At 38.7% G+C, this 27,286-nt stretch overlaps 1 protein-coding gene across 11 annotated transcripts in view; it reads right to left on the minus strand.

Moving 5' to 3' along the window:
- The window catches only part of CADPS2 (calcium dependent secretion activator 2), a 375,792-nt gene that overhangs the window by 168,257 nt on the left and 180,249 nt on the right, over positions 1 to 27,286 (minus strand). For all 11 annotated transcript variants that reach the window (XM_087723665.1, XM_087723666.1, XM_087723671.1 and 8 more), the window contains exon 8: positions 20,827 to 20,966. In XM_087723665.1, coding sequence (XP_087579791.1) covers positions 20,827 to 20,966 — 140 coding nt within the window. The remainder of the gene's footprint in view (positions 1 to 20,826; positions 20,967 to 27,286) is intronic.

A 27,286-nucleotide genomic window follows, 5' to 3' on the forward strand; every position in this document is an offset into this window, starting at 1 on the left:
TAAAGTAAGGATTGAAAAATAAGCCAAGCACCAGCCTAGATACCAGAAAACTGTTTTAGTACCACTTTAGGTATGAAAGCTGGCTGGGTGATTTTGGACCCATCACACTCTCTCAGCCCAACTCAACTCATAGGGTCAATGTGGAGAAAATAGGAGGAGGAGCATGTACATTTGTGCACTGAGTTCTTTATAGAAATAATAATACTGTATATATATGTGCCTAGGAAAATAATAGACTAACTGCTGAATCTTTCTAAAAATATAGTATCTGTAGATAAATGACAAAAATCAAATACTTTCTCATGTTTGAGGTATTTTGATATTTTAAAAACTAAATTTAAATTACTTATAACGTATGGGGTCATCTGTATTCAAAAGAGCATGCATATTCATATCCCCAACCAACACACCTTTAACATTAGCACAAGCATAAATACCCTAAACAAATATGATTTACACCTTGCTCACAATTTGAGCAAGTTGCAGAGACACTCCACATATAAACCACACCTATATCTTAATACTTCTGCAGTTACAACTTACTGTTGTTCAACTTTTAAAATTATTATCATTCCCCCCCCTGGATTTTACAGAATTTATTTCGATTCCATTCTCTGACACATTGCTTATTCCCATGAAAATTTCTAAAATATTTCTTCCTGCATTCCTTCATTCCAGAGCACTTTATTACTTCACACAGATAAGTTTTCTATTACAGTATATAATCAAACTAAAATCTACATAAAAGAAAAATAACAAACACATATACAAGCAAAACAAAAAAAGAATCCAATGTACGTATGACAAAAGAATCTCATAGGACTGGAAGGGACCTTGGTGGTCTTCTAGACCAACCCCTTGCTTGAGGCAGGAAACTCACAGTCAAATGGTTGTCCAGTCTATTTTAGAAAATCTCCAGTGATGAAGCACCTACAATTCTAGGAGGCAAACTATTTCACTGAATAATTGCTTTTACTGTAAGCAAACTTCTCCTTAGTTCTAGGTCATAGTTCTCTTTGACTAGCTTCAAAGATACATGTCTTTGGAGATTCTTCATCATCCAGGTCATGGTTGTTCCGAAGGTATTTTGGATTTTCTATGAAGCTTCTTGTATGAGAAGCGAAACGTCTTCCAGTTGCCTCTTAAAAAAAAAACCACCTTTGGAACTTCAAAGACCCATTACTTCTTGTCCTGCCTTCTGATGCTCTTCAATTCATTTCAGAAGAAGCCTTGGTGAAACTAGGCATTCAAATCTTTTTTAAAAGAATCGAATATGCCCTTTTCTGCTTTCAAAACACTATTTTTGTCTATACCAGTGGTAGTCAACCTGGTCCCTACCGCCCACTAGTGGGCATTCCAGCTTTCATGGTGGGCTGTAGGGGTTTGCTGTAACGCTGCTTTATAAATTTTCTAAAGTAAAGTTACTTCCCTACTTTATAAATCACCATTACTGTGCAACCGGTGGGCGGTAGGTATAAAAAGGTTGACTACCCCTGGTCTATACATTTGTCACCTCAAAAGAAAGAGTCTATGATTATGTATGAGCATGGATGTTCTTTAAAAAAAATACAACAGCAACACACACACACACACATACACATTCTATTATTATGAATATTATCTTTCAATCTCTCCACAAAGTAATTATTACAGAAACCAATAATTGTGGTTTCACGTGAAGTGTTAGTATCACTTTATATTGCTTTGGTAAGACCACACCTGAAATACTATATCCAGGTTTGGTCACCACAGTACAAAAAAGATGTCAAGACTCTGCAAAAGGTGCAAAGAAGACCAAGAAAGATGATTTGGGACTGAAGGCTAAACATATGATGAAAGATTGCAGAAACTGGGTATGTCTAGTCTAACAAAAAAGACTAGGGGTGACATGATAGCAGTTTTGCCAGATTTGAGAGGCTGTCACAAAGAGAATATATGGGTCAACCCATTTTCCAAAGTCCTCTGGCCAGGACAAGAAGTAAGGGATGGAAAATTATCAAGGAGAGATCCAACCTAAAACTAAGGAGAAATTTCCTGACAGTGAGAACAATTAAGCAGTGGAACTGCTTGCCTTCAGAAGTGATGGTTGGTCCATCACTGGGGGTTTTAAGAGATTGGAAGCAATTTGTGCAAAATGGCATAGGATCTCCTGCTTGAGCAGAGCTTTGGACTAAAAGTTCTCCAAGGTCCCTTCCAACTCTTGTTATTCTGTAATATCAATAAAATAGATAATATACAAATATTTATGTAGTAAATGCTGTCCATTAAAAAGTCAGGAAAAGGTAAACAGATTGCAGTAATATATAGTAACATATTACTATAGTGGGTAGTAAAAGGTCATTAGTCTTTACAACCTTTGAATATTCAATGTTTCATCCTTTAAGTATCTTGGATTTCAATTATCTAAAATATTAAAGGGATAAAAGAATATGTTATACGCCCCTTGACAATGACATAATATGGTGTAATATGATCATACTGGTTTGCACCACAATAATCCAGTAATATCTATATTGTATCATCTTTAAAATTTTAAAGACCAAAAGCAACATGTTAAAATTGGCCCTAAAAAAACATTACTAATAAGTATAAATGGCATATTATTTGTGAAACATAAGCATAGTGATTTGCTTCACAAGGTCATGTATAGTTTTATTTTACATAAACAATAAATTCAACCATAGGTGACATTACAATAATCCATGGTGAATATCATTCTCGCATGCTAAATGGATATTAACCCTTTTTTTGACATAACTTTGTAGGTCATCTACCACTTAAATTTAGTTAATATATTCTTGATTATTCACCATATGTGCTTCCAATGACATTGTTGAACTTAGAAGCATGCCTGATTTATAAAATTATGTTTTTAAATAATGTGCATCTGTCTTCGACATCTAGACAAACATCTTAGTCTGGATAAATACATTTACCCATTCACAGTAATGCTATTACAACTGGTTACTTGTTCTTCTACATTCTTCCTATACTTTCACAATCACCTATTTAGAGATCCTATAATTTCCCTTCAATAATTTGATGAAAACAGCAGGAGGATTGCTTATTGTTTGTATATAAGCAATGCTCCAATATACACCTCCAATGATTTTCTCTAAAGGTGGTTTCTTATCTAACATTCATTCGGTGTCTTCTCAAACCTATAAGGATGCAAAATGAATGGTAGTTATGACCAAAACGTTTACTATGATTTTTGTAATGGCCCATAGTCACCTGATTGTGATTTTCAACTTTCTCACAAGCTTCCAATAAGTCAAATAAATGGGGAAGTTGGCATGAAATCAGAAGTCTCAGTCACATGAAGTTCTAAATCCATGTGATCTTCGTTTAATGACTACTGCCAGGACTGCCCTCACTAAGTGGTGCAGACACATGTTATTGTTGTTTTTAACTTAGAGCCACAATGTTTAATGACAAGAATTTCTGATTCTTAATAGCGTCATTGAATGAGGATTACTTGTAATAGTTTCATTGAGATGTGAACAGAATAAAAAACAGCATGGAAATAAGTGGTACCCAATACTGTGAATGTGTTATCTGAAGCATCACATTCTGAATCTGGTTTTCTGGTAAAATATGGGGCCCTTTAATATTGCACATTTTAATTGAAACCTACAGAAGTAATCCAAAAAACAATGTTGATCCCACTGAAAGCTTTAAGAGATGCAATAATACAAATTGGGCCACATACTTCATTTTCATTCCATTGGTACAGTCATCCACTAGGATGAACCAGGAGTTTATTTACTTCCAAAACCCGTCCCAATCCTGAATTTCAATAAAGACAGCTTTTCTAGTAGCATGTAGATATCAAATAGCAAAAATAAACAAATAAACAGACAGATAGCCTTCTTTTAAAAAGTAAATGAGTGGCAGTAATTACCACACAATATACAGCAGAATATAACATTAACCTCTCTGAGAAGGCCCTAACTATTCCTCTAACTAAACTGACAAAAAAACATGCTTTACTTTGTTTTTGATGTCCAAACTTCCAAACTTCCAAACTTTCCATGCCAGATTTTAAAACTCAGGAGGGATTAGATTCTAGAATTCACTGCCCCTCCAAAGCATATCTCAAACTGTTTTTGTGATTGTACTTACAAGAAACAATCTATTACTTCTCCTTAATTTATGCACAGATATTTATTCAGGTATTAGAGAATCTTGTAATTATTTTTGTAATAACGCATGATCAGGGTTTTTTTTAAACAAAGAAAATTAATTTTACAAAATATTTTAAAACATTGCTAGAGGTTTGAATCTAATCAATGAAACAATGAAATTTCAAGTCAAAACTTATTAGCTGCTTAATAGACATACTATACTGTCAGGTTAATAAAGACCTTCACAAATTCATTACCACACCTCAATCGAGAAATGATATGTGAACTTCATAGACATAAAATTAAATACAAGTAAAAAAAACTCAAGACTAGGTGATTCTATGTATTATTCATAATGCCATTTATACCTAATGTCTTTCAATATTAATTTCTTATTAATATTTCCCATATTTTTCTTAAAAACAAGACTCCCAATGTCTGACCACAACTGTCAAAAATCATGGCATAGTTTTATACCATTTGACAGCAACAAACAAAAACAGTCTAAATCCTAATAACAAATTCTCTAAAGTTATCTTTCCAAAAACAAGAATAAGAAAATCTTGGTGTTCCCTATGAGTGCAACACAGCCTTCTTTGCATTATTGCTCCACATAACCGTAGCCCTCATCTTTACAAAAAAAGTTTAATGAAACCTACTGGCACCAAAACATGTCTACCTCAGTCTACCGGTGATCATATTAAATAAATTGAAGTACTAATAAGCAAACCATAAGCTCTACTATTTGGCAGGATAGTCAATGTGTTATCACTCCATTTCTACAGATTAAAATCTGGAAAAAAACTCTAAACTGATGGACAGACTAATCTGATTCATATAATGCAGTTGTCTCCAACCTTGGCAATCTTAAGCCTGGAAGACTTCAACTCCCAGAATTCCCCAGCCAGCTAAGTTGGCTGGGGAATTCTGGGAGTTGAAGTCCTTCAGGCTTAAGGTTGCCAAGGTTGGAGACCACTGATATAATGTTCTAGACCAGGCCTATCAAACTCCTGGCCCATGGGCTGGATGCATCACATGCTGGCCACTCCCACACCCAGTTTAGCGAAGGGGGAAAAAGTCCCAATATGTCATGTGACACCACTGTGATGAAGTGAGTTTGACACCCCTGTTCTAGACTATAATTTTCATTTGAGCTTACTACATTGTGTAATTATTTTGGAACTTAGTGTGTTGGAATTATTTATAGCTTACATGTGAAACCAGCCAACTAAGATTTAGTAACAAACCCCTTGAGTTGGACTCAACTCTTGGTGACTATAAGGAAGTTTGCAATTATTTTCTTCTGGGGAGTTTTTCAATTTCTCAATCAAGCTTACAATCCAAGTATTCCCTGATGATACCCAACAGATGGTTTCCGTGTTTTGCTACAAATCCCTGACATGATTGGTTCAGGTTCTGCCACCTGCTGGGAAGATGTATTCTCTTATGACATGTGAACCAGGAATTAAATTCTGAATCAAGCTAGGATTGTTTGAAGAAGTGAGAAAGTGTAGCCTAGTTTTTCTTTCCTGGTGAAAAACATCACCACCACCCTACTAGTATGATGAACAAGAACAAATATATTTATATTAGACAGGAATTCTTCTTTAGATCTGATTTTTTCCCTTGTCTTGTCCCTTTTTGAAGCTCTTTCAAATCAAGTTTTCTGACTCTGGAAAATTAACTATGAGGGCTAATGGTGGGATCCGGGGTTCACTGACAAAAGGGCGCCCGACTAAACCGCGGTGATAAAATGCAAGTTAAACTGCGCCGACGAATGAGCGCTGAAGCGTGCCGACAACAGCGCGCTCTAACCCTAACCCAACCCTAACCCTAACTTAAATCGCGCTTCTGTCAGCGTGCTGTTGTCGGCGCATTGATGACATCACGGTTTTAGCGCCATGGTTTTGTCAGCACGGTTTTGTCATGCGCGCATTTTTCGGGTCACGGGATTCCGGCAGAGACTACTGCCGGTTCACTCAGGGACGCATCACACGGGTGTGCTTGATACACACTGTTGGTGCATGTGCAGTACAACTAAAATTGCTCAGCACATGCACAGAAGCAAAAAAACAAGACAGCGGCGCCTATGGGAGAATTGGTTTGAGGGCATGACAAGCCTGGGTCGCTGACGGTTCCAGTGACTCAGGCCACCAAGCTATTCCCGGTTTGGCTGAACCGGTCCAAACCGGTAGGACCCCACCACTGATGAGGGCCCAGGGAAGTTAAAAGGCAATATGAATTTAGATTTCCTGTTCAAGTGTGACATCCTTTTCCTAGGAGGCATGAATTATTGCATGAACATATAAGAACTCTTGAATTTGTTTTTAAGCTGTTTAAGGTGGTGAGTGGAACAAAATCTGCATTGTAGGTAAAATTGTTTAGTACTTGAGGAGCAAAAGCAAATTTTCACTTAAGCAGAAAATCACAACAGACCTATCTATTGAGGTAATAGTAATGCATTGATTTGAAACCATAGGTTTTAGCAAAATGTATATAAAATATAAAATTTAGCAACATTAATATAAAAATCATTATTATTCATATAATTCATTTCATCTCTTCTAAGATTAACAGCACTGCATGTCAATACCTGGTTTCATATCTTCCATACAGTCGTTGCAAACAATACAACTTAAAGTAAGACATTTAAAAGTAGGTCCTTTTCTCTAACTTTGAAATTTAATTCTCAACATAACTCTAAATTTCATGTGGACCCAACCACACATAATCAGAAGGGTGAAACACCTGTTAGGAGACGTTCTATTCCCTACTCAAAGAAGTAAAGTTATATTTAAATCTCCACAAAGGTAATCATAGAAGAATACAATCTTATCACTACTTTTAGCACTACTGGGAAACATTTTTATCTGTCTAATCCAATTCAAGTCAACGACTCTTCCCAAACAGTATGAGGATTTTGACACAAGTACTTCCAATGAAAAGCAAAGTCCTGATAATCTGTTTTGTCAACTAAACATTCTGGTTGCTCACCAACCTCTTAACACTGGTTTTTCTTTTCAGTCCTTTTCTATCTTGTGCTTTATTACCGTGTTTCCCCAAAAATACGACCTGTCCTGAAACTAATGCATTTTTCGCATGGGCAAAAATATAAGTCCACTCCCCAAAATAAGCCCCCTGGACAACCCCCCCCCCCCAGCCAGGCAGAGCACCACTCACCGACCTAGTGGTGCCCCGAAGGCACCAAGCCGTGGGAGCCGGGGGGGGGGGGAAGGCGCTCACATTGCTTGCTGCTTTTGGGATACCGCTAGGTTGGGGACTGGCATTCTGCCTGGCCAGAGGGGGGAGTTGCCTGGTGGCTGCTCCCTTGCGAGCAGGCTCCCGAAGACTCGGGCACAGGCTCAGGGATGAAGCAGCCATGAGGTGACCACACTCACGAGAACCGCCCGGCAAACCCCCCCTGTAGATGGGCAGAGTGCCATTCAGTGACCTAGGGGGTATCACAAAGGCGCCAAGGCACGTGGCACTCTGCCCACTCCCCAGCTCCCAAGTCTTGGCACATTCGGATACTCCCTAGGTCAGTGAATGGAGCTCTGCCCGGCTGGAGAGGGTGGTTGCGCGAGTGCCTGTTCTGCCACCAGCTCATATGCCTCCCAGCCTCACCATGCCCTGGCCCAGCTCTCCCTGCAGGGCCAGGGCGCTGCCACTGCGCTCCAAGCACAACTTCTTCTCCCGCTTCCAAACCCCAAAACTCGGCTGCCGAATCTTCCAGCAGCAGCCGCTCTAGGAGTACACTCTATGGTTGTGGGCTAACTGCTGGAAGACTCTCTGTCCGGAAGACTCTCTGTCCGGCAGCCGGCCCACAATCATAGAGCGCACTCCTAGAGCGGCCTCTGCTGGAAGACTAGACAGGCCAGTTTTGGAGTTATGTATCAGCTATGTACCTGATTATTTGGGATTAATAGCATCATTCCATTTTTAAATGAAATTAATCTGAAACATCCTGACTTAATAATTGCTTTATAGGGTATGTAACATCTAAAACATGCCTGAATATTCCAAATATCAAATATCAAACAAAACATTACACTTATAGAGTAGGGTCTCAAATGGGAATAGTCACAAATGTTTTGTGAGAGCTACTTCAATAGGCCAAGCAACTTAATACTGAAATCTTTTCAAAGATTAATTCAAAAATCCCTGGGTTCAAAGCTAAAGGGGAAAAAAATCATGTCAAAAAGCTTCCTTTTTTTTTAATACCAAATCACAGTGCTGGCTGCACAATGATGGTTAAAGCTGCCATTGTCACTAGATTTGAGCTGCTGGGTCTGTGGAAGAGAACAGAGAAAGGCCATTGAAATGTGAAAACACTGGAAATCCATGAACTCTAACCCAATTGCTGCAAGACTTAGAACAGTGATGGCGAACCTTTTTTGGCTCGCGTGCCATAAGGAAGGGGAGCACAGGGAGGTCATGCACAGGTGTGCCGCACCCATAATGCAACATGTGACACCCCCAGTGTGCATGCGCGCATGAGAGGTGCTCCCCCCATTTTTCCATGTTTTTTTCACCCTCCCCAGGCTCCAGAGGCTTTATAGGAGCCTGGGGAGGGTGAAAACAGCCTCCCCTGCCCCTCCGTGGAAGCCCCCCGGAGGCTTCAGTGACCTTCAGGAGGCTTCCCTAAAGCCTCCGAGGGGCAAAAAACGATCCTACGAACAAACCGGAAGTCCATTCCCAAAGGGTTTGCCCATAGGGCCATTTTTTTGCACTCTGGAGGCCTCAGGAAAGCTCCTGAAGCCTCCAGAGGGCCTCCGGGGGGGTGGAATGCTCTTTTCGCCCTCCCCAGGCTCCTATAAAGCCTCTGGAGACTGGGGAGGGTGAAAAATCGCTTTAAAAAAGCTGAACTCAGCTAGCCAGCGTGTGCATGCGCGCTGGCCAGCTGACAGGGCAACGCCTCACATGCCCTGACAAATGGTTCCATGTGCCACTTGTGGCACGCATGCCATAGGTTCGCCATCCCAGACCTAGAACATGTGGCTGGCCTGCGTAGGACTCCCAGAACCCACCACTCCTCCTGTCTGCAGGGCATCCACTCTGCCTGAAGTACTTCAGGAAAATGAAAGAGTAGAGCCATGACAACCAGGGCCAGGACCCGCTTTACTCTACTTGCTTGGAACTTTAGTACCTCTCATTGAGTGCCATCATAACTTTGAATGGTTGCTGAAGAAGTGGTCATACAATAGAACAGAACAGAGTTGGAAGGGACCTTGCAGGTCTTCTAGCCCAACCCCCTGCTTAGTCAAGAAACCCTATATCATTCAGACAAATGGTTATCAATCTCTTCTTATAAACATCCCTGGTTGGAGCATTCACAACTTCTGGAACAAGTTGTTCCACTGATTAATTGTTCTAACTGTCGGGAAATTTCTCCTTAGTTCTAGGTTGCTTCTCTCCTTGATTAGTTTCCATTCAATGCTACTTGTCCTGCCCTCAGATTCTTTGCAGACTTTGGATCCAGGTAATATTTATTTGTGTTTGCCTGTAACATCCACAGTACTGGATTGCTTCTAAAAATATCATAACCTTGGTGGCAGCTAATCCTCAGCTTTTTCCATGACAATAAGGTGCTGAGGCTTGAAATCTTGTCTCTCAATCCAATATTTATGCTGTGCAGCTTTTGATCATAAATGTATAAACCAAACTTGGCCAATTTGACCTTGGGTGATCATAAATGTATAAACCAAACTTGGCCAATTTGACCTTGGGTGGAGGTAGTTAAACAAGTAAATGTAGTGGCTCCTACTACCCAATTGAAGCCATGTTCTTTTCATGTATGTGTTCTGTCCCAAGCCTCTACAATATATACAGACGCAGACTTGGCTGTCTGCCACAACTAAGGAAGGAGATAAGCAACCCCTTGGCTGGGAGCCCAGGAAGCTATCTCTATGAAACAAGGCTTGAACTCACGAAATTCTCCCAATCTTTCTCTACGGCTGGATCAGTAAATTGTTGTTTCCTGCAAAATTCCCCTCCCATCGCCCCACCTATAAGGTCTCCGGGAGGGGCCAATCAGTAGCCACCTATTCCTATTTCCTTCTGTGACCCTTTTTCCAAAGCTGCTCCGTCCTCCTCGCAGCCCTACGGATATGTACGTCAGGGACAGCCTCCCTCTGTTCTTCCTCACTGTTCCCTGACTCAGATGCCACTTGGAGGCCAAGAGGACTCTCTAGTCCCTGCTCTGACTCTGAGCACTCCCCAGAGTCTTCCTCAGCCTCCAGGGCAGTCCCATAGTGTTCATCGCTGTCAGATTCCACCAACAGCTCAGCCAGCTGCTGTTGGGCCACAACAGTATGCTACAGGTGTGACACATGTAAAAGAAAGACAAGACTTCAGTTCAGTGGCCACCATCTTGTATTTTTTGACATTTTGCCTCTCCTGTCTTGGATCAATGTTTTTGCTGTCTGGGGATTCTGGGCAGTCCAATTCTGGGCAGTCCAACACTGACGGGAAATCTGGTATAAATCAGAGCAAGTTTTAAATATGTAACACCAAACATTTCAATTCCTGTTATTTCTTTTCAAAATTGTAAGTCAAAATATTTGTATGTCAATGATATTTTTTTTTACTTCTAAAAAGTAAAGTTCATTTTTTTAAAACGAGACTGCATATTAATATGTTGCTAAAAATAAAAAAGTAATTTATAACTATAAAATAACATATGGTAATATTGTATATTTTACATGTTGAACTTTATAACAGTTCAACAGTTTTCTAAGAATTCCTTTAAACCATGCTGCCCTCTTGTGATCAATTTATTTAATATTGCATAGTAATACACAAGACTATAAATACAGCAGCTGCTTCTATTGGATTATTGTTTAAAAGCCTAAATTCACATGGTGCCCTTTGTATAACCTTGGATTAGTGAAACTGATTAGATCTGAACTTCATTTGGCATCATAAGTATCAGCAAATCAAGTCTTCCTTCTGAAAATAATTCATACATTAATGTTTAGACTGAAGAGAATACATACATTACTTTTAGTTATGAACATTTAAAAGTGACAAACACAAATCATTTAAAAAGAAAAATTAATCTGTCACAGAGATATTCATTATAAGGGTAGCATAGATACATAAAATATGATTTTGAATTCTCAACAAAGAAAAAATTCTCATGAGGTCATACTTTTGTATAAATAATTACCGGTACATTCTCAGTTTATGGTGCAATATTGTTCAACATAAGATTCACATAAACAGTAACCCATCATATCAGGGTAATTCTAGAATACATTCACTTTCTTATTGCCAATCAGCATACTATAGAAAACATCCTTTCAAATTGCAGGTCTACAAGAAGTCAAGAAAGAATGTCTATATCACAAAGTTATTCAATCACAAACTGGCCTGTGAAGTTCCTTCTTAATAAAAAGTGGTGACTATCATCATACAACTTTATCTTTTTTTCAGTATCAACATCATATCAGTTTCTTAAAAATGGGGAACACAATGTTCAAAGGCAGCAGTATTTCTTAGCTGTTCAGTGGGGGGTCTCTACCCAAAACTACCCCCTGAATACGAATATAGGAATTATAATAGGTGGCATGTAGATGTACAGCAAGCTGCTTTTGATTTCCTTCTTCTGCTGTGAACATCCTACAAATATAGTAAAGGTCAGAAGGTGGAGCTGTTAGTCTACATTTTAATTCAGGTGAGGTGTTCTAATGAGAAGTTTAAGCAGATCCTCTATGATTAATCTACTATATTTAATTTATTTATACATATTACTGTTTTCTTTTTCAAGATTGTCTGGAAAACTGAGAAAACTGTGCTACCATGTTTTCAGATGCATACTTTTCACATGTTTGCTTCCAAATGATCTCATTAGTAACCTTTTAGGAAAACTAGACAAACCATGCCCCATTGGGTCATCATTTCAGATGTATCCCCTTACCTAAACAGAACGAGAATGATGACAGGTGGGCAAAAATATCAGTGGGAGTGGGAACGACTGTTGGCTTCCCCATTGAGTTTCCTTGTGGGAAGCTCACAGTATCACAGTATCCTTTCTCCCTCCCTCCTTCCCTTTCTATCATTCATTCATTCATTTCTTCCCTTCCCTTCCCAGCTGGCAGGTAAATGCCAATCTCTCCTTTCCCACACAGGGCCAGGGCAGTGTGAACACAGAGGGACTGGAGGGAAAAGCACATTGACTTTCTCTCTGCAAACTTCCCACAAGCAGTCAGTTCTTTCCAGGTTCCCCACTGACTTGTGGGAAGCTGTCAGGGATCATTGAAAATAAGGGTCATGAGTGTGGCTCACCAAGGCAGCACAGCGGCAGTGCTGAACAGCAGCAATACAGCAGCACCTAAGCAGCCCCAAATCCCCAAATTTCATTTCCTGGGGAGTGATGGGCCGTAGCATTCTGAACATGAGGTATTTCTGTTGACAAAATTCTGCCCTAGAGTATTTTGCCCTGTGACCCGACAAACGCGCGCACGACAAAACCATGTCGCTAAAACCGCGACATCATCAACGTGCCGACAACAGCACGTCGACAACAGCGCATCGACAGAAGGGCAATTTAAGAGCGATTTAAGTTAAGGTAAGGGTTAGGTTTAGGGTTAGGTTTAGGGTTAGGTTTAGGGTTAGGTTTAGGGTTAGGTTTAGGGTTACGTTTAGGGTTAGGTTTAGGGTTAGGATTAGCGTTACGTTTAGGGTTAGCATTACGTTTATGGTTAGGGTTAGCTTTAGGGTTAGGTTTAGGTTTACAGCGCGCTTCTGTCACCGCGCTGTTGTCGGCGCGATTCAGCGCTCATTCGTCGGCGTGGTTTAGAACTTGTGGTTTTGTCACCACGGTTTAGTCGGGCGCGGTTTTGTCGGTAGGCCTTTTGTCGGTGAACCATTTTGCCCAACTCTGAAGTTACAAAGGATCAAACAGATACAAGAGTTTTAATAGTATATAGATATAATTGATCCCAGTTATTCAGCAATATAAAAAGAGAAGGATGCTAGGATTTGCCTTTTACTTTTTCTATCTCTGAAACCATAGTTAGAGATATTCAGTTCTGTAGAAACTGTTAGGATACAAAATGCTATAAAATAAAAAGCTCCTAGAAGCATACTACTATAAATTGAAACAGTTTGCTTTATGCTATAAATCATGAAACCTGCCATGCTAATGAAAAAGCAATTGACCTCAATAGCCATTCTAATTAGATGAGATAAGATAATGAAATGCTTCTCAGTATGTAATCACAATGAAGACGATAAGTGTATCACAACTTTTCCTTCACCACAAGTAATCTGAAAAGTCAGAATCAATTTAACTAGAGACCTAAGAAATGGATGTGGGCCAGCATCCAAATAAACAAAATATACTTTAATAAGAGAGAATTTAATTGCAGCAAGAGCTATGCGCATTCTACCACACAATTACCATACATAATTGCAGCACAGATATATATCAACAGATATGAAAAACTGACAATAGCCAACATGAATGGATATTTATCTCTGCTAAACAGAAATGCACACCAGCATCTAGTCTCATATAGAGACTAAAATATAATATTACAAAGCATATATCAGCTCAGTAAATCCACTATTCATATTTCTATTTGCTCATTTCTCTGAACTATATAAGTAAAAAGGAAAGATTCTGATCTCGCTTTTTACCATTATGTTACAGGGATGTGTAGGAGTTCATCGAAACAATAGTTTGACTTAATGTGAGGTATCCTTTCAGTCACCATGGATGAAAACTAATCAAGGAGAGAACCAACCTAGAACTAAAGAGAAATTGTTTCTGACAGAACAATTGATCAGTGGAAGCTTCCAGAAGTTGTGGGTACTCCAATACTAAAGGTTTTTAAGAAGAGATTGGACAACTATTTGTCTGAAATGGTATCGGTTTTCCTATTTCCTCAGGGGGTTGGACTAGAAGACCTCCAAGATCCCTTCCAGTTCTGTTATTATGTACTCTCTGTGTAGGAAGTTAAATCCCACCCCTCTCCTAGAAAAATGAAATATCCTGGGAAATATTGAAAAGGCAGAATATTATATTTCCCTGGATAAGAAATGGAGAAACATGTTTTAGGCAGGAAACAGAGTCACTTTTAATAGCCCCCACCTTTGTCAATGGGCCATTAAAAAGCCTGAGCTAGTCTACGCTACATAACAAAGGTAGGATTCATCTTCTACAGAAACTCACCACAAGGCACCTGGGAAAATTACATCAGCCAGCAAAGCAATCAAACATGGATTCAAAGAGTTGCCCCTGCATGGCCTCATGGGAGTCTGACAACCAATCAGAACACAAGATCAAGATCAAAGGCCAGAGAGGACATAAAACCAGGAACTTTCAGCATCTCGGGCTCTTTCCTTCTTCACCCAACACCTTGAAGCATGTGATCGCTTTTTCTGTTCAGGATGTCAAACCATGTGGTCCTGTCCACCATTAAAATCATCTTTCCAAGCAGCCTCCATGTTTCCAGTGTCTTTTTCCACACTTGGAACTGAACCCAGAAGGGCATTTCTTCCAACATCTGTACTAGTGAGAAGACAGGGGCAAAGAAACCTCCTTTCCATTCCCCAAGAGGCGAGGGGCCTTCTTTCAATTTTAGTTTTGTCTTCCCAGAGAAGAATTGTGGGCCTGGGAAGTTCAAAGAGAATACTTCCTCAAAATCCCTCCTTCTGTACTGTAAACAACTTTGGCTCCTCCAGCAGCCGTAACAAATACTGTAAGGGTAAAGGAGAAGTCCAAAAAGCAATTTTTGATGGATACAGCAAGAGTACTCCAGGGGGTTCCATGGGATGACAGAATGCCTTGGGAAGGTTTTAAAAATTCTATAACGTTACTGTAATAACAATAAAGATCTTTCCAAAACGAAAAAGTTCTGGTTTCCTGAGTTGGCAAGCCACACTAGCTTGACATTTATTTTGAAAGTTCCTCAAAGTAATTCTGCACGATTTAAAGCTCCTGTGATTAAAGCAGAGTTTCTCTGACTCCCATTCTCTTCCTCCCTCCCTCGTAGACAATCAAGAACCACTTCTGGAATTGTCCTTTTTCTCCCATGAAGTGACCTGCTGTCTCCACTGGGTTACCAAGGTCTAACAGGCTTCACATTCAGAATAGAAACAAAGTCCAAGAGACAGTAGCTGAGCCATAGTGGCTAACTTCTCATTTGCTTTTCCTCTAGCAAAATTAAGGGCCTGTGTGTGCATGCCACCATCCACTTCATACGTGCATATGTCAGTGACATGCGGTGAGGTTTACAGTTGGTGAGGCAAGAGCGCGGCGGCGGCGAGAAGCAGCGTCCTAGCCGCTGTCCCTGACAGAGACGTCTCACATTTATGTCTGCCATAAATGCGAGACGCCTCTATCGGACACAACGGCGGGGATGGAGGAGGTGGGGGGGCGAGGCGGCAGCCAGAGAAGAAAGGGGAGAGGAGGAGGAGGAAAGGGAGAGGGGAGCAGGACGGGGCTCCTGGTGGGGGGGGGAGAGGAGAAAGGGAAGGGGGGCACAGCAGGCATAAGAAAGAAAGTGCCAGCTCGCCAGCAGAGGTGGGTAAAAGATCTGATTCTGCTGGCGGGCTGCCCCTCTCTTCTCAAACAACGCTGCCCTCTCTGCCTCTCCCGCTTCCCTCTCTTCTCAAACAAACTCCCTCTCAAATTGAGAGTTTGTTTGAGTGAAGTGAAGAAACGCATGCACACACACACACACACACAAATTACTCACAATAAAAAATTACTTACAAATTAGAATAATTTTGAATTCTTCCCCCCTCCCTCCGTCCGACCCACATACCATTTCCAGCTGTGTCACAGAGGATTTCAACTCTCCTCTTTTCTGCCACAATGAAAATGTGAAAATGTAAAAAGAAAAAGGCAAGAGCTGCTCTAGCCAGACTGGGATAGTTGCTGCTAAAGTCACCATGTGGATGACTCTGCTTAACTGTTTAAAAAAAACCTCTTAAAAAAGTGCCCTCTGCAGGAGGAGGCGAGAAAACCACTTGCCTCCTTTGCATAAGGAATTTTTCGCCTTTTAACCCTTGCTTAACTCTGCTCAAGTGATCATAAAGATAGACTAAAGGAGGCACGTGGTTCTCTCACCTCCTCCTGCAGTTAAGCACTAAGCAGAGTCATCCACTGTGACTCTGGCAGCAACTACCTCAGCCTTTTTCCTTTTAATTTTTCTTTTCTTTTCAGGATGACAGTGGTGAGGCCCTGCCTCCCCTGCCTGCATGTCCCTGGTATATGTGTTCTGAAGCACCTCTTTTGAAAGATTTGCATAATCCTACTAAATTGGTCAGGAAAATCTCCTACCAGATTTTCTTTAGGAAAACTAAGAACATTTCCTTTGGATCAGGGGTAGCCTGAGCATGGAAAATTCTATTTGCTGAAAAACTAACACTGCCACAAAAACTCTTGAGCTGTCTTTTATTTAAACATTGTTTACTCATGTTATTTAGTTACACCACTAAAGTAATTCCAAATAGTTTATTAATGACAGAATATATCATTTAATCAGATATATTTGGGCAATTAAAAGTATCTCAGCTCTTCTATGCAATTAAAATAGCTAGAACGAATTATAAACTTTTCTAAGATCCTCTTAGAGCAAATTAACAGAGATCATTAAAATTATATATCTCTCTATAGATTAGTAGCTCCGGTTACTTGTCCCAGCTTCTGCCAATCTAGCAGTTTGAAAGCATGTAAAAATGCAAGTAGAAAAATAGGGACCACCTTTGGTGGGAAGGTAACAGCGTTCTGTGCACCTTCGGTGTTTAGTCATGCCAGCCACATCACCACGAAGACGTCTTCGGACAAAGCTGGCTCTTCGGCTTTGAAACAGAGATGAGCACTACCCCTTAAAATTGGGAACGACTAGCACATCTGTGTGAGGGGAACCTTTACCTTTACCTATATAGGTAATCCTCAACTTATAGCAATTGACCGCAAAATTTCTGATGACTTTTGGCCCATTTTACGACCTTTCTTGCCATAGTTGTCAAGTGAATCACCACAGCTGGTAAGTTATTAACCTGTTTGGAAAGTGAATCTCGCTAGCCCATTGACTTTGCTTGTCTGAAGGTTGCAAAAAGTGATCACATGACCCCGGGACACAGCAATGGCCATAAGTATGAGCCAGTTGTTAAGCATCTGAATTTTGATCACATGATCATGGGGATGTTGTAAAGGTCACAACTCTGAAAAATGGTCATAAATCATTTTTTCAGTGCCATTGTAACTTTGAATGGTCACTAAATGAACTGTTGTAAGTTGAGGAGTTGTAAGTTGTCTTGACTTACATCAGTTCATTTAGTGACCTGTTCTGACCCCCCTCCTTCTCCGTTCAGGAACAAAAGCCACATAACTAAAAAGGTTTCTTTTAATCAGTCCAAGCTCTTGTTGGCTGCAAGCCCAAATAAACAAAGATAATAGCTCTGGCAAAAGTCCTATAACTCACAAAACACTGGAACCAGGATTCTATATATCCAGCCACTTATCCAAGTTAGCTTCTCTCAATATATGAATGTGAACGAGGAACGAGAATAAGAACGTTAACTTCTGCAACCAGGGCATGGCACAAACTGTCTCTTTTATACTCAGGAGAGGATCTTAATCAGCATCAGCTAAGCACAATCATCTCCTACAATTACGCAAGTGTTCCTTCCATTGAGTAGCCCTTCGCCTGCATGCATCCTGAAACAACTCCTAAATGTTTTCCGAAATATTCCCTTTGATCCAATGCTCTGCCGCCACCTGGTGGCCAACCAGTCTCTCCTCGCCCTGCTCGGAGTCGACACCCTGTCCAGGGTCCTCCACCTCCTCCAAGGCCAACACATAAGACCCCTCGCTGTCGGAGTCTGGCGGCAGCTCCAACGGCACCTGCTGGGCTACAACAGTGACCATTCTAAGTTGCAAGGGCACTGAATAAAGTGACCATTTTTCACCCTTACATCTGTGGCAGCATTCCCATGATCGAAATTCAGACGCTTGGCAACTGACTCATATTTATGAGGATTGCACTGTTCCAGGGGTCATGTGATCACTTTTTGCAACCTTCGTACTTTTACTGCATTAGAGGGTTATAGGTGAATGAACTTGAATCGTGACCTTGCTTGTTTCATTCATTTTCCCTCCAAGGGCTGTTATAAGCTTGTATTGACTGCAAATATATGCCAGGTTGTTTTCAGGTAGGGAAACAAGGACCAGAACAACAAAAGCTTACACAGTTTAATAAAAAGAAGATAATAATAATAAGGAAGGACAAGGATCAGCAAGAAAAGAGGCAAGGATAATGAGATAATGAGAAAGGACAAGCATTGATCACTTCTGCAAAGAGAGTTTGCAGCACAAATTAACAGATGAAACAACTCTCCACAAGGAAGGCATTCAAAGAGAGAAGCAAATCCAGTGGGTGAGACAAACAATCAGAAGCAAGAGACATAGATTAGATTTTGCATTGCTAGTTCTCAGGAACAGTTTTCAGGTCTTTGAAGATGAATCAGGCTCTGAGAATTCAGGAGACTGAATAACAGGAGAAAAAAGGGTGTATTCCTAAAGGGCAAAAATAAAGTGCTCACTACTACATGAAACATGTTCTATTTTATTCTGTTTTGGTAAGTTGCCAACCTTGACTTTTCTTTCAAAAATGACTCCAAAAAATTGGAAGAGGTTAAGAGAAGGACAGTGAGGATGAGAAGGGACCTCAAAACTATGAAAAAAGACTAACAAAGTTGCGTGTTTAGGTTTAAAAAAAAATGACTCAAAATAGAATATACAGGAACTCTTCAAATAGTGGAATGGATGTCACAAAGAAAGCAATGACATGAATGCAGAAAAAATACTAATATATCATATATCTGTCTGAGTATGTGTGTACACACAAACACACACACACGAAAAGTTTTTAAAATAAAATGAAAACTAACAAACTAATACAGATTAAAGAAATAGAAAGAGAGTGACAGAGACAAAAGTGTAGAAAGAAAGGCAGAAACCGGAAAGCTTCAGATTTTCTCTGTGACAAATACAGGTATGATTACAAAGTTATCTCTTACTCTATGATTATAAAAAAGCTCACTTTTTATTATCTATTTTTTCTAATGATCAAAACATGAATTATAAGTACATTTTTTCCTGTTTCATACAAAAAAGTCTATAAGCCGTTTCCCATCAGCCATAAATGCAGATATTGTCTTTTTTTCTAATCAGGGAAGTCAATTTAGCCATTTGTGCAAGTTCCAACATTTTCACCAGTCATTCTTATATCATGAATAGTGTTGAACCTTTCCACTTTTGAGCACATAGTAATATCATTGCAGTTGTCATACCTAAAAATAAAATCCTATGGCTCCCCCCTCCCAAGCCTTTGGTTTTAATTGTGACAGATAACTTGAAATAGCTGGGGGAAATCTTCATCTAGACCTTGAGAGACCTTGTCACAAGAACAAATGGGGATGGGCTCTGAAAACTATTAAGAATATAACAGAAAGTAGACAATTTCATCTAATTCAATCAGGGCTGAATTCAGCCAAATTTTAAAGTTTAAATCTGACTAGATAGAGAAACAAAGCCAACAACTACAAACATTATTGAGACCTTTGGATGTGATTTCTTCTATTTCCTCTTTTCTCCCAACTCAACAATTCATTTCCTAAATTTTATTTAATGGCTTAAAACTATTCACAATGTTTTTTTACTAAAGGAAGCAACACATGTGTTTGGCCACTAGGCTGCGCTAAAACATAACTCATCTGTGAAAACATTTTGTTTTTACACTGACTGAAACAACTTGCAAATTCAAACATTTGCTTGTATTAAAGTGTTAGTTTTGAGACAGACTAGCTAGATGGAAAAAATACAGAAAAAATCTGCTTCAGCATCGGACCCTGGCAGACTCGAAGTAGAATGGTTAGCTCCTAATCTTTTTAAACCTGACTTCTTGTTTACAGCCCAAAGAAAGTATTTTTCATCAATTTTTAAAAATTCTGTCATAAATTATGTATACAGTGACCTTTTCATTTTGCTACATGTAGAACTGTTTGTTCTTTCTGAGGCAAAGATTCACATTAAAGAATTATACTTAACTGTGGAAGATTTTAGTGTAAGACCTTAGATATTTATATCCCTGACAATATTCTGTTTGCAGTTACTTTAGGCAGGTCCAATATAATTCAATTCCCTCCCTTTGTTTTTAGAGAATCTGAAGCTGCTTCTCAAAGTCTTTTAAATTTTAGAAGTGGTTTGTCAATGTATAATAGGAAGTAACATATTCAGCCACCTAAATTCATGGTATGGTATTTTATATACTAGCTAACAACATCATCTCCTCCTTTGGGATCTGTATTACATAGAGAACAACTACAATTTGTTGTTTTATATATATTTGGAAAACAACATGACAACAGAAAAGAGTTTTGTGTGGTAAATCTGATCTGTGCATAAACACAATTGGAAATATGGAATATATATCAGTAGAAATCACCATTTAAAAATTCAATACATGTTATTAACACATCACTTTTCCTTCTTGCTTTTGATTGTACAATGAGCCTTTTACTTATTTTGAAGCTACAAAGTTGACCTGGTTTAAATTAGTCTTACATTTTATCTTACCATATTTAGACTGCTTCTCTACTTTTTTTTCTCTTCAGGTGTAAAAAATTATGTGGGCAGCTGAAAAGGAATTAGTGTTTATTCTTCTTCAGAATAGGCACTCACCCACAATGCTTCATGTGTGGTGGCTTATCCATTCTTACTGCTAATTTTATCCTCAAATCAGAATCTTGGCTGTTTTTAGGGACTAACATTTTATGCAGCTCTGTTGACTTTGAGCTATTGGAAGTTGGGTACAACACAACCTAGAAAAGATACAAAGAAATTGTTTATCAGTCTGACAGGTTACAGTAAACTTTACTTGGAAGCTCTGGTCAACCCAGAAGCTGTCCATGCTACTTTTTCCTATTTTCTAAAAATTACATGGGATCCATAGAAAGTCACAAGCTTCCATCTCACTGCAACTCATAGCTTCAGTCAAGACAGGTTCATTTTCTCAAAAATAAGTCACATAAGAGTCCTGATTCTCCACTGGCCTACTTTAAAAACATAATGAGCATTGAAAGCTGAATATTCCACCGATTTTTATGTGCTTTTACTAGCAATGAACATTAGAGAGCACTAACCTATAATTTGTTGTACTTTTTTTTTTTTACTGTCTTGGATTAAATGGTTTAGAAGTAATTATCCTAAATAAATTAATACTACTTTCATTATTCTAATCAATGCAGCTCATAGAACTATGCTAAAATAATATTTTAGACTTCGTTTAAAGTAGCTGAGCTTCAGTTTCACTTATTAAGTTATTCTGTTGTAAATAAAAGTAACGATTGACATTCATTATCATTAGAAAAGATAAATACATGCTATATTTACACAATGATATTATAACACTTGGGTAACAATCTATACTCCATATTAATCTACCCGGGCTTGGTGCTCTGGAGAGGACATTCCAGCTTTGCATTCAGTACACCAGATACTGTTTCAGGACCTCTTTCCTGAGCATGATACCATAGTTTTTTGGGACTGAAGGATGCCAATGCCAATGCCAATGATAACACTCTGAACTGCATTGTGATGTCCAACGTTTCTGGGCCATTTCACATGTGTATCTCATAATCTAAAAGCTGTAAGGAATTGCTAACGCAAACCAAGTTTTTTATCCACTTGATCTCATTGCAAACACACATTACTTCCCAGTGAATAATGTTAAACTACATAGTTTGGAACAAAATCAGAAAAATCAAAGCAGATAATAAACATGATTGCAATATTTTTTTCACATTAAGCATGCCTTTTGTGTGAATGGTTCCTTTTATTATCTTAAAACAAACAGTTCCATTCACTTAAAAGAAAATAGATATCAACATCATAGCAAAATATCATACTGCATCATTAAATCTTTTATTGGAACGATTTAAATGGTAAAAATAACTTCACTTTTCGGTGTCAAGAAACGGTACAAATTACCACAATGTTACGTTTAGTCTCTGTATATTTTAATAACATTCTGTATTTTAACAATATTAAACACCAAAACTGAATTAAAAAGAATACATTTCCATTCATATTTTTCTTGTAACAGAATCTGTTTCAGATTTTAAAATTTATCAAAGCCCTTTATGTTCTTCTAATAGCTCAGCACTTTCAATTGCCCCACTTGAGGTACAAATGACTAAATTCTAAATTTTCAGTAAATAGTTCTGTGTTGTGACTCAGCAGCAGTCTTCTGTGAGTCTTTTCGGGATGCAAGTTTCACAATGCAGCGGGGGCTCGTTAGTGGGTCTTTGGGTGATAAAAGGATGGATGGTACCACACCCTAGTTGCAGGAGTAAACGTTCCTTGGTTCGTTCAACATTGATTGATGATCAGTCGTGGTTTATGTAAGATTCACTTGGAAAAGTGCTTGGTTTTCTGTAACCCTGATTCAAGGATACACTTGGAGAAGTGCATTGCCATAAGAGAGATTTGTTTTGTATTCTGTTATCTGGTCAGAGACTGTATTTATGTTATTTTTGGGCTCGAAGCCAGTCTGAGCTGAGAACTGATAAAGAAAGTTCCTTTTAAGTTTGTTTGCCTGCCGTTTGTTAATGAGCGGAGAAGGGGGAACAGAACAGTTCTGTAATGATATACTAAGATACCCCCCCTCTTGTTAGTTCTCTGTCAAGTAGGTTGGAACAAAGATAATTTATCTTATGACATTTTCCCAATTTGAATAGTTATTTTAAAACAATACTTTGAAAAAAAATCTCTGAAATAGTCAGTCATTAGTTAGGGTAAGCAAAATTCCTTCTTCCCCAAGTTGCCCTGAACTCTCTTCTCTGCTGACTACAAGCTATTCTATTATGTTAGAATACATCTAACTTACAACCCTACATACTGTACATTCAGCTTGTACTTAATTGGCAGTGTCAAACCTGGATGGAGCTAGTGAACACTATATGACTATACAAGCATCATTTACTATATGCTAGAGAACAGAAAAACATCATCAGTTAAATGTGGGAGCTTCTGAAGTTTGTGGTTGGCCAAGGAAAACCAAAGGATGGACAAACTTGAAACATAAACTAAAAACACAAAGCCAAGGAAATACATACCAACTTAAAGAGTTCCAAATTCTAGAGGCAGAGACAGGATTATCAGTTATTTTCTAAAAGATTAGCTTAGGCTGCTATTTGAAAGATCTACATGAATCAGAACCAACCACTGAAACAAATGGGTATCAGAACATGTTATTTCTTAGACGTGAAGGGATAAAATAAAGCTCTCTCAGGTTAAGGTGAAGAGGAGTGGTGAATCTTCACTGTCAGATGGGAAAGAAATAGAACAAAAGCCCAATGAGTTGAAGACAAAGCAACAATTTTATCCCAACAAAAGAAAAACAATAATGATCACTGAAGAATGGGAAATTATTTAACTATGTTCACAAGGCATGCCAGCAAACTATTTTAAGATTATCATTAGCATTTACAGAACAGAACATCAGCAATATAAAGCATGCACAACCACGCTTACCCTCCAAATGCTAAATTATTTATTGGCTACTTAAGGATTTGACGAGCAGCTTAAACAAATTAGAGTTTATTTTTTTAACTGAATAATCAAAACTAATAAGACTAAGTTTTCTTTTTATTGAAACAGGCTTTGTGCTCAAACAACCCCAGCTGTTCCCATGCTGAATTTACTTCTATGTTAAGCATGTACATTGAATGCTGCTTTGAATTAATTTTAAATATCTGGATTTCCAAAGGCCAGAACATGACAGGACGTAGAGGAGGAAGAAGCTCTTTTGATGGTACAGAATTTAGCAATCCTAATCCCATCTCAAAAATACATCTTCAGAAGGTGGTTTTCAAAACTGCTAAAATATTTTATCCATGTTTAAAGGAAACTAATAAAAACAGAGTCACATTAAGAATGCTTAATTGATGTTCCATTAAATTTAATAAAATGTGTAAATGTGATTAAGTCAGGAACCAACATATGGATCTGCCTGTCATAAATGAACATTTTTATGGCTGTAAAGTTTATATATATATGTGCATGACAAAGCATGCACTTGTATTTATATACAGTCTGCTAAATTAAATATCAAATTTCTTTTCTCTCTCCCTATCATTCCCATACAACTCAATATTGCTCTATTGCATTAATCTGTGAATGAATTGGATATTATTCATGCCTGGAAGCAAAACTCTCATTCACTCACAGAGGCAAGAGTCACAATATTTTTTTAAATAAAGACAAATATTGCTTGTTTCTTTTGAATGCATACTTACGTCACACAATAAAAGTTTCTTTCAAACAGCCTTCCTCTCACACTGGCATTACCTTCCTTTTAAAAAGCATATATCTACTAGAAAAAGTGTGTGGGTTAAATATGTATCTTAGAACGTGTCTTAGAATGTAAGCCAAATACTAAGAATTCACATGATGGACGGAAGGATAACAGATTAACAGAGTTGGAAGAGACCATGGAGGTCTTCTAGTCCAATCACTGATCAGGCAAAAAACCCTAAACCAGTGATGGCGAACTTATGGCATGCATGCCGGAAGTGACACACAGAGCCATCTCTCCAGGCATGCCAACTGTTGCCTGTTGCTCTTCCGGGTTCCAGTGCTGGTCTTCATGAGTGTGGGAGCGCTGGAAACCAGAAGACCAAGTGACTGGTGCACATGTCCACCAGCTCAGCTGCTCTTCCGATTTCCCGCGGTCCCATGTGTATGTGCCGAGGAGCTGTTCTTCTGGTTTCTGGCACTCCCTCGTGCTGTTTTGGCACTTGGTATGGTGCCGAAAAGGTTTGCCAACACTGCCCTAATCTATTTTAGACAAATGATTGTCCAATCTCTTCTTCAAATCCTCCAATGCTGGAGCATTGGATGGATGGATGGAAGGAAGGAAGGAAGGAAAAACAAAGAAAGAAAGCACAATTATGATAGATTATAATGTGAATGGGCAAACCTCCTTCACTAGCTATGGCTTCTCCTGCTGCTCCAGAAGGAACTACAAATCCAAGAAGATCCCTCCTTCAGAGCAGTATAACTAATTAAAAACAACCATTGGGTCAATGTTCCTGATATCTGAACATACAGTAGTTTAAATATATGTGAATATGGCCAGTGAGAAATCAGTGATTTACCAGAAGATAACTTCATATATTTGTTCACACCTTCTCCTCTAGTTTCCCAAGAAATTTCATTTTAGTTTATCTTTGCCTTTTTTTGTTCTGGCCATATAGGTACATTTCCCTATACAACAGTGACTCTGATTTTATTTTCTAATAGTACCTTTGGTGTAAACTATGAGGTACAAAATCGTTCTTGAAAGTAAAGATTATGCTTGCAGCTATTACTTTACTATATGATGAGCTTCAAAGCAATTAAAAAGTCCAATTAATGAGTAAACCAATATATTGGGGAGGTGGGAGACTTGGAGACTGCTGGGTACAACCAACCCATGTTGCATATACAGAAGGAAGAAGATAACTTCAAGGATATATTTTGCACAGAAATTTATCCTTTTCCCCTTATAATCCTTCACTGGCACCTGACACCCAGGATTCATATCTGATAAACCCAAGACAAGTAAAAACATAAGAACAATCCTGCTGGATCAGGCCAAAGGCACATGAAGTGCAGTATTCTGGGTCACAAATGGCTAGTTGGACTGGTGGACCACAGTCTCTTTCAGCATTGCTTCAGAGTAATCATGCTGCCTATGATTCAGGAAGTAATGAGCAGGCACCCCTGTCCACTTTTAAACAATCTAAATTGGTTGCCTTCCACAGTTGAGCTATGTCCTATGAAACCCCATCTTTCTTTCATCAATTCTGAAACTCCCTGTCTTCCCTGACCAGTTTTACATTGTGAGTGAACAAAAAACATTTTTACATCTTTACTGTTTATGCCATAAATGATTATATGTACCTTTGTCAAGACTCTGTTGCTTTCAAGCTGGAGCTACAATCTTTCCTCATAGGAGGCTAGTTAACCTCATAATTATGTTGGTTGTTCTGTTTCAAAACCTTTTCCACTTCTATAATATCTTTCTAAAGGAATTATGACCAGACCTACAGTATGTATAATAATTCAAGTGTGGTTTTCATCCTAGATTTGTATAAGGGTGTTATTATATCAGTTGTTCTATTTTCATTTCCCCTAAAATGTTTCCAAGCATAGAATGTTCTGGTTTTGCAGCAGCTACATAGAGCTTGACATTTTCATCAAGCCATCTGCAATTATTTCTGATCAGCCTCTGTCAGAAAAGATGACATTAATGTCACTGTTGTGGGTTGTGGTTTTTTTTTTTTGTGCCTTTGAATTGGTGTTGATTTCTAGTGACCTGCCTGGACAAGTCCCTGCAGTTTTCTTGGCAATGTCTCCAGAAGCCACTTGTCATTGCTTTCTCTCTACAGCTGAGAGACAGTAATTGTCCCAATGCCACCAGGCTGACTTTTGCGACTATAGCTCATAGTCGCCCAGTTTCTAACCTGTTTCTAACCATTACACCACACTGGCATTTCCCCTTTTACGTGAAAGCGATTGAAACTGCCCATCATTGTAGTTGATTCAGATATCTAACTTCATTTGCCATTTTTTATGTTAACTTTAGTTTCTTTGGACTAAATGTCACTAGTACTAACTGTCTTTTGGGGGAGTATATAGACAAACACATTGACTCATTGAAAGAATTTGTTCCATATATAGATACTCTGTTATGCTACTCTATGCCACTCTCAAGTTACAGGACAATTTTATCCTCAATATACCCTTATCTACAGAGCTTGTATAAGAGATAACTATGTATCTCATTTCTTACCTGCACTCTACCATATATTTTATTTGTTATTTGCACTCTAACATCAAGCACTCCAACTCTCCCATTTTTATTTAGATTTTCTTTCATTTGACAAACTTATATAATATTACCCTTGGATTTTCCTTTACCATTGGCACTCTGTAGCTCTCTTGACTGACTATATTCATTTCCTAGATCTACCATTCTCTATCATTTTCCTTACCAAAAATGTCACCCTCTGCTATGAGTGATTCTTATATGCTGGATATTTGTTGCATTTTGCTGGCTTTCTTTGCAGCATCCATTTAAAAACTGCTTATCATC

The sequence above is a fragment of the Thamnophis sirtalis genome, unplaced genomic scaffold (assembly GCF_051295495.1).
Source record: "Thamnophis sirtalis isolate CommonGarterSnake01/CBP01778 unplaced genomic scaffold, rThaSir2_p1.2 scaffold_9, whole genome shotgun sequence".
Taxonomy (NCBI): domain Eukaryota; kingdom Metazoa; phylum Chordata; class Lepidosauria; order Squamata; family Natricidae; genus Thamnophis; species Thamnophis sirtalis.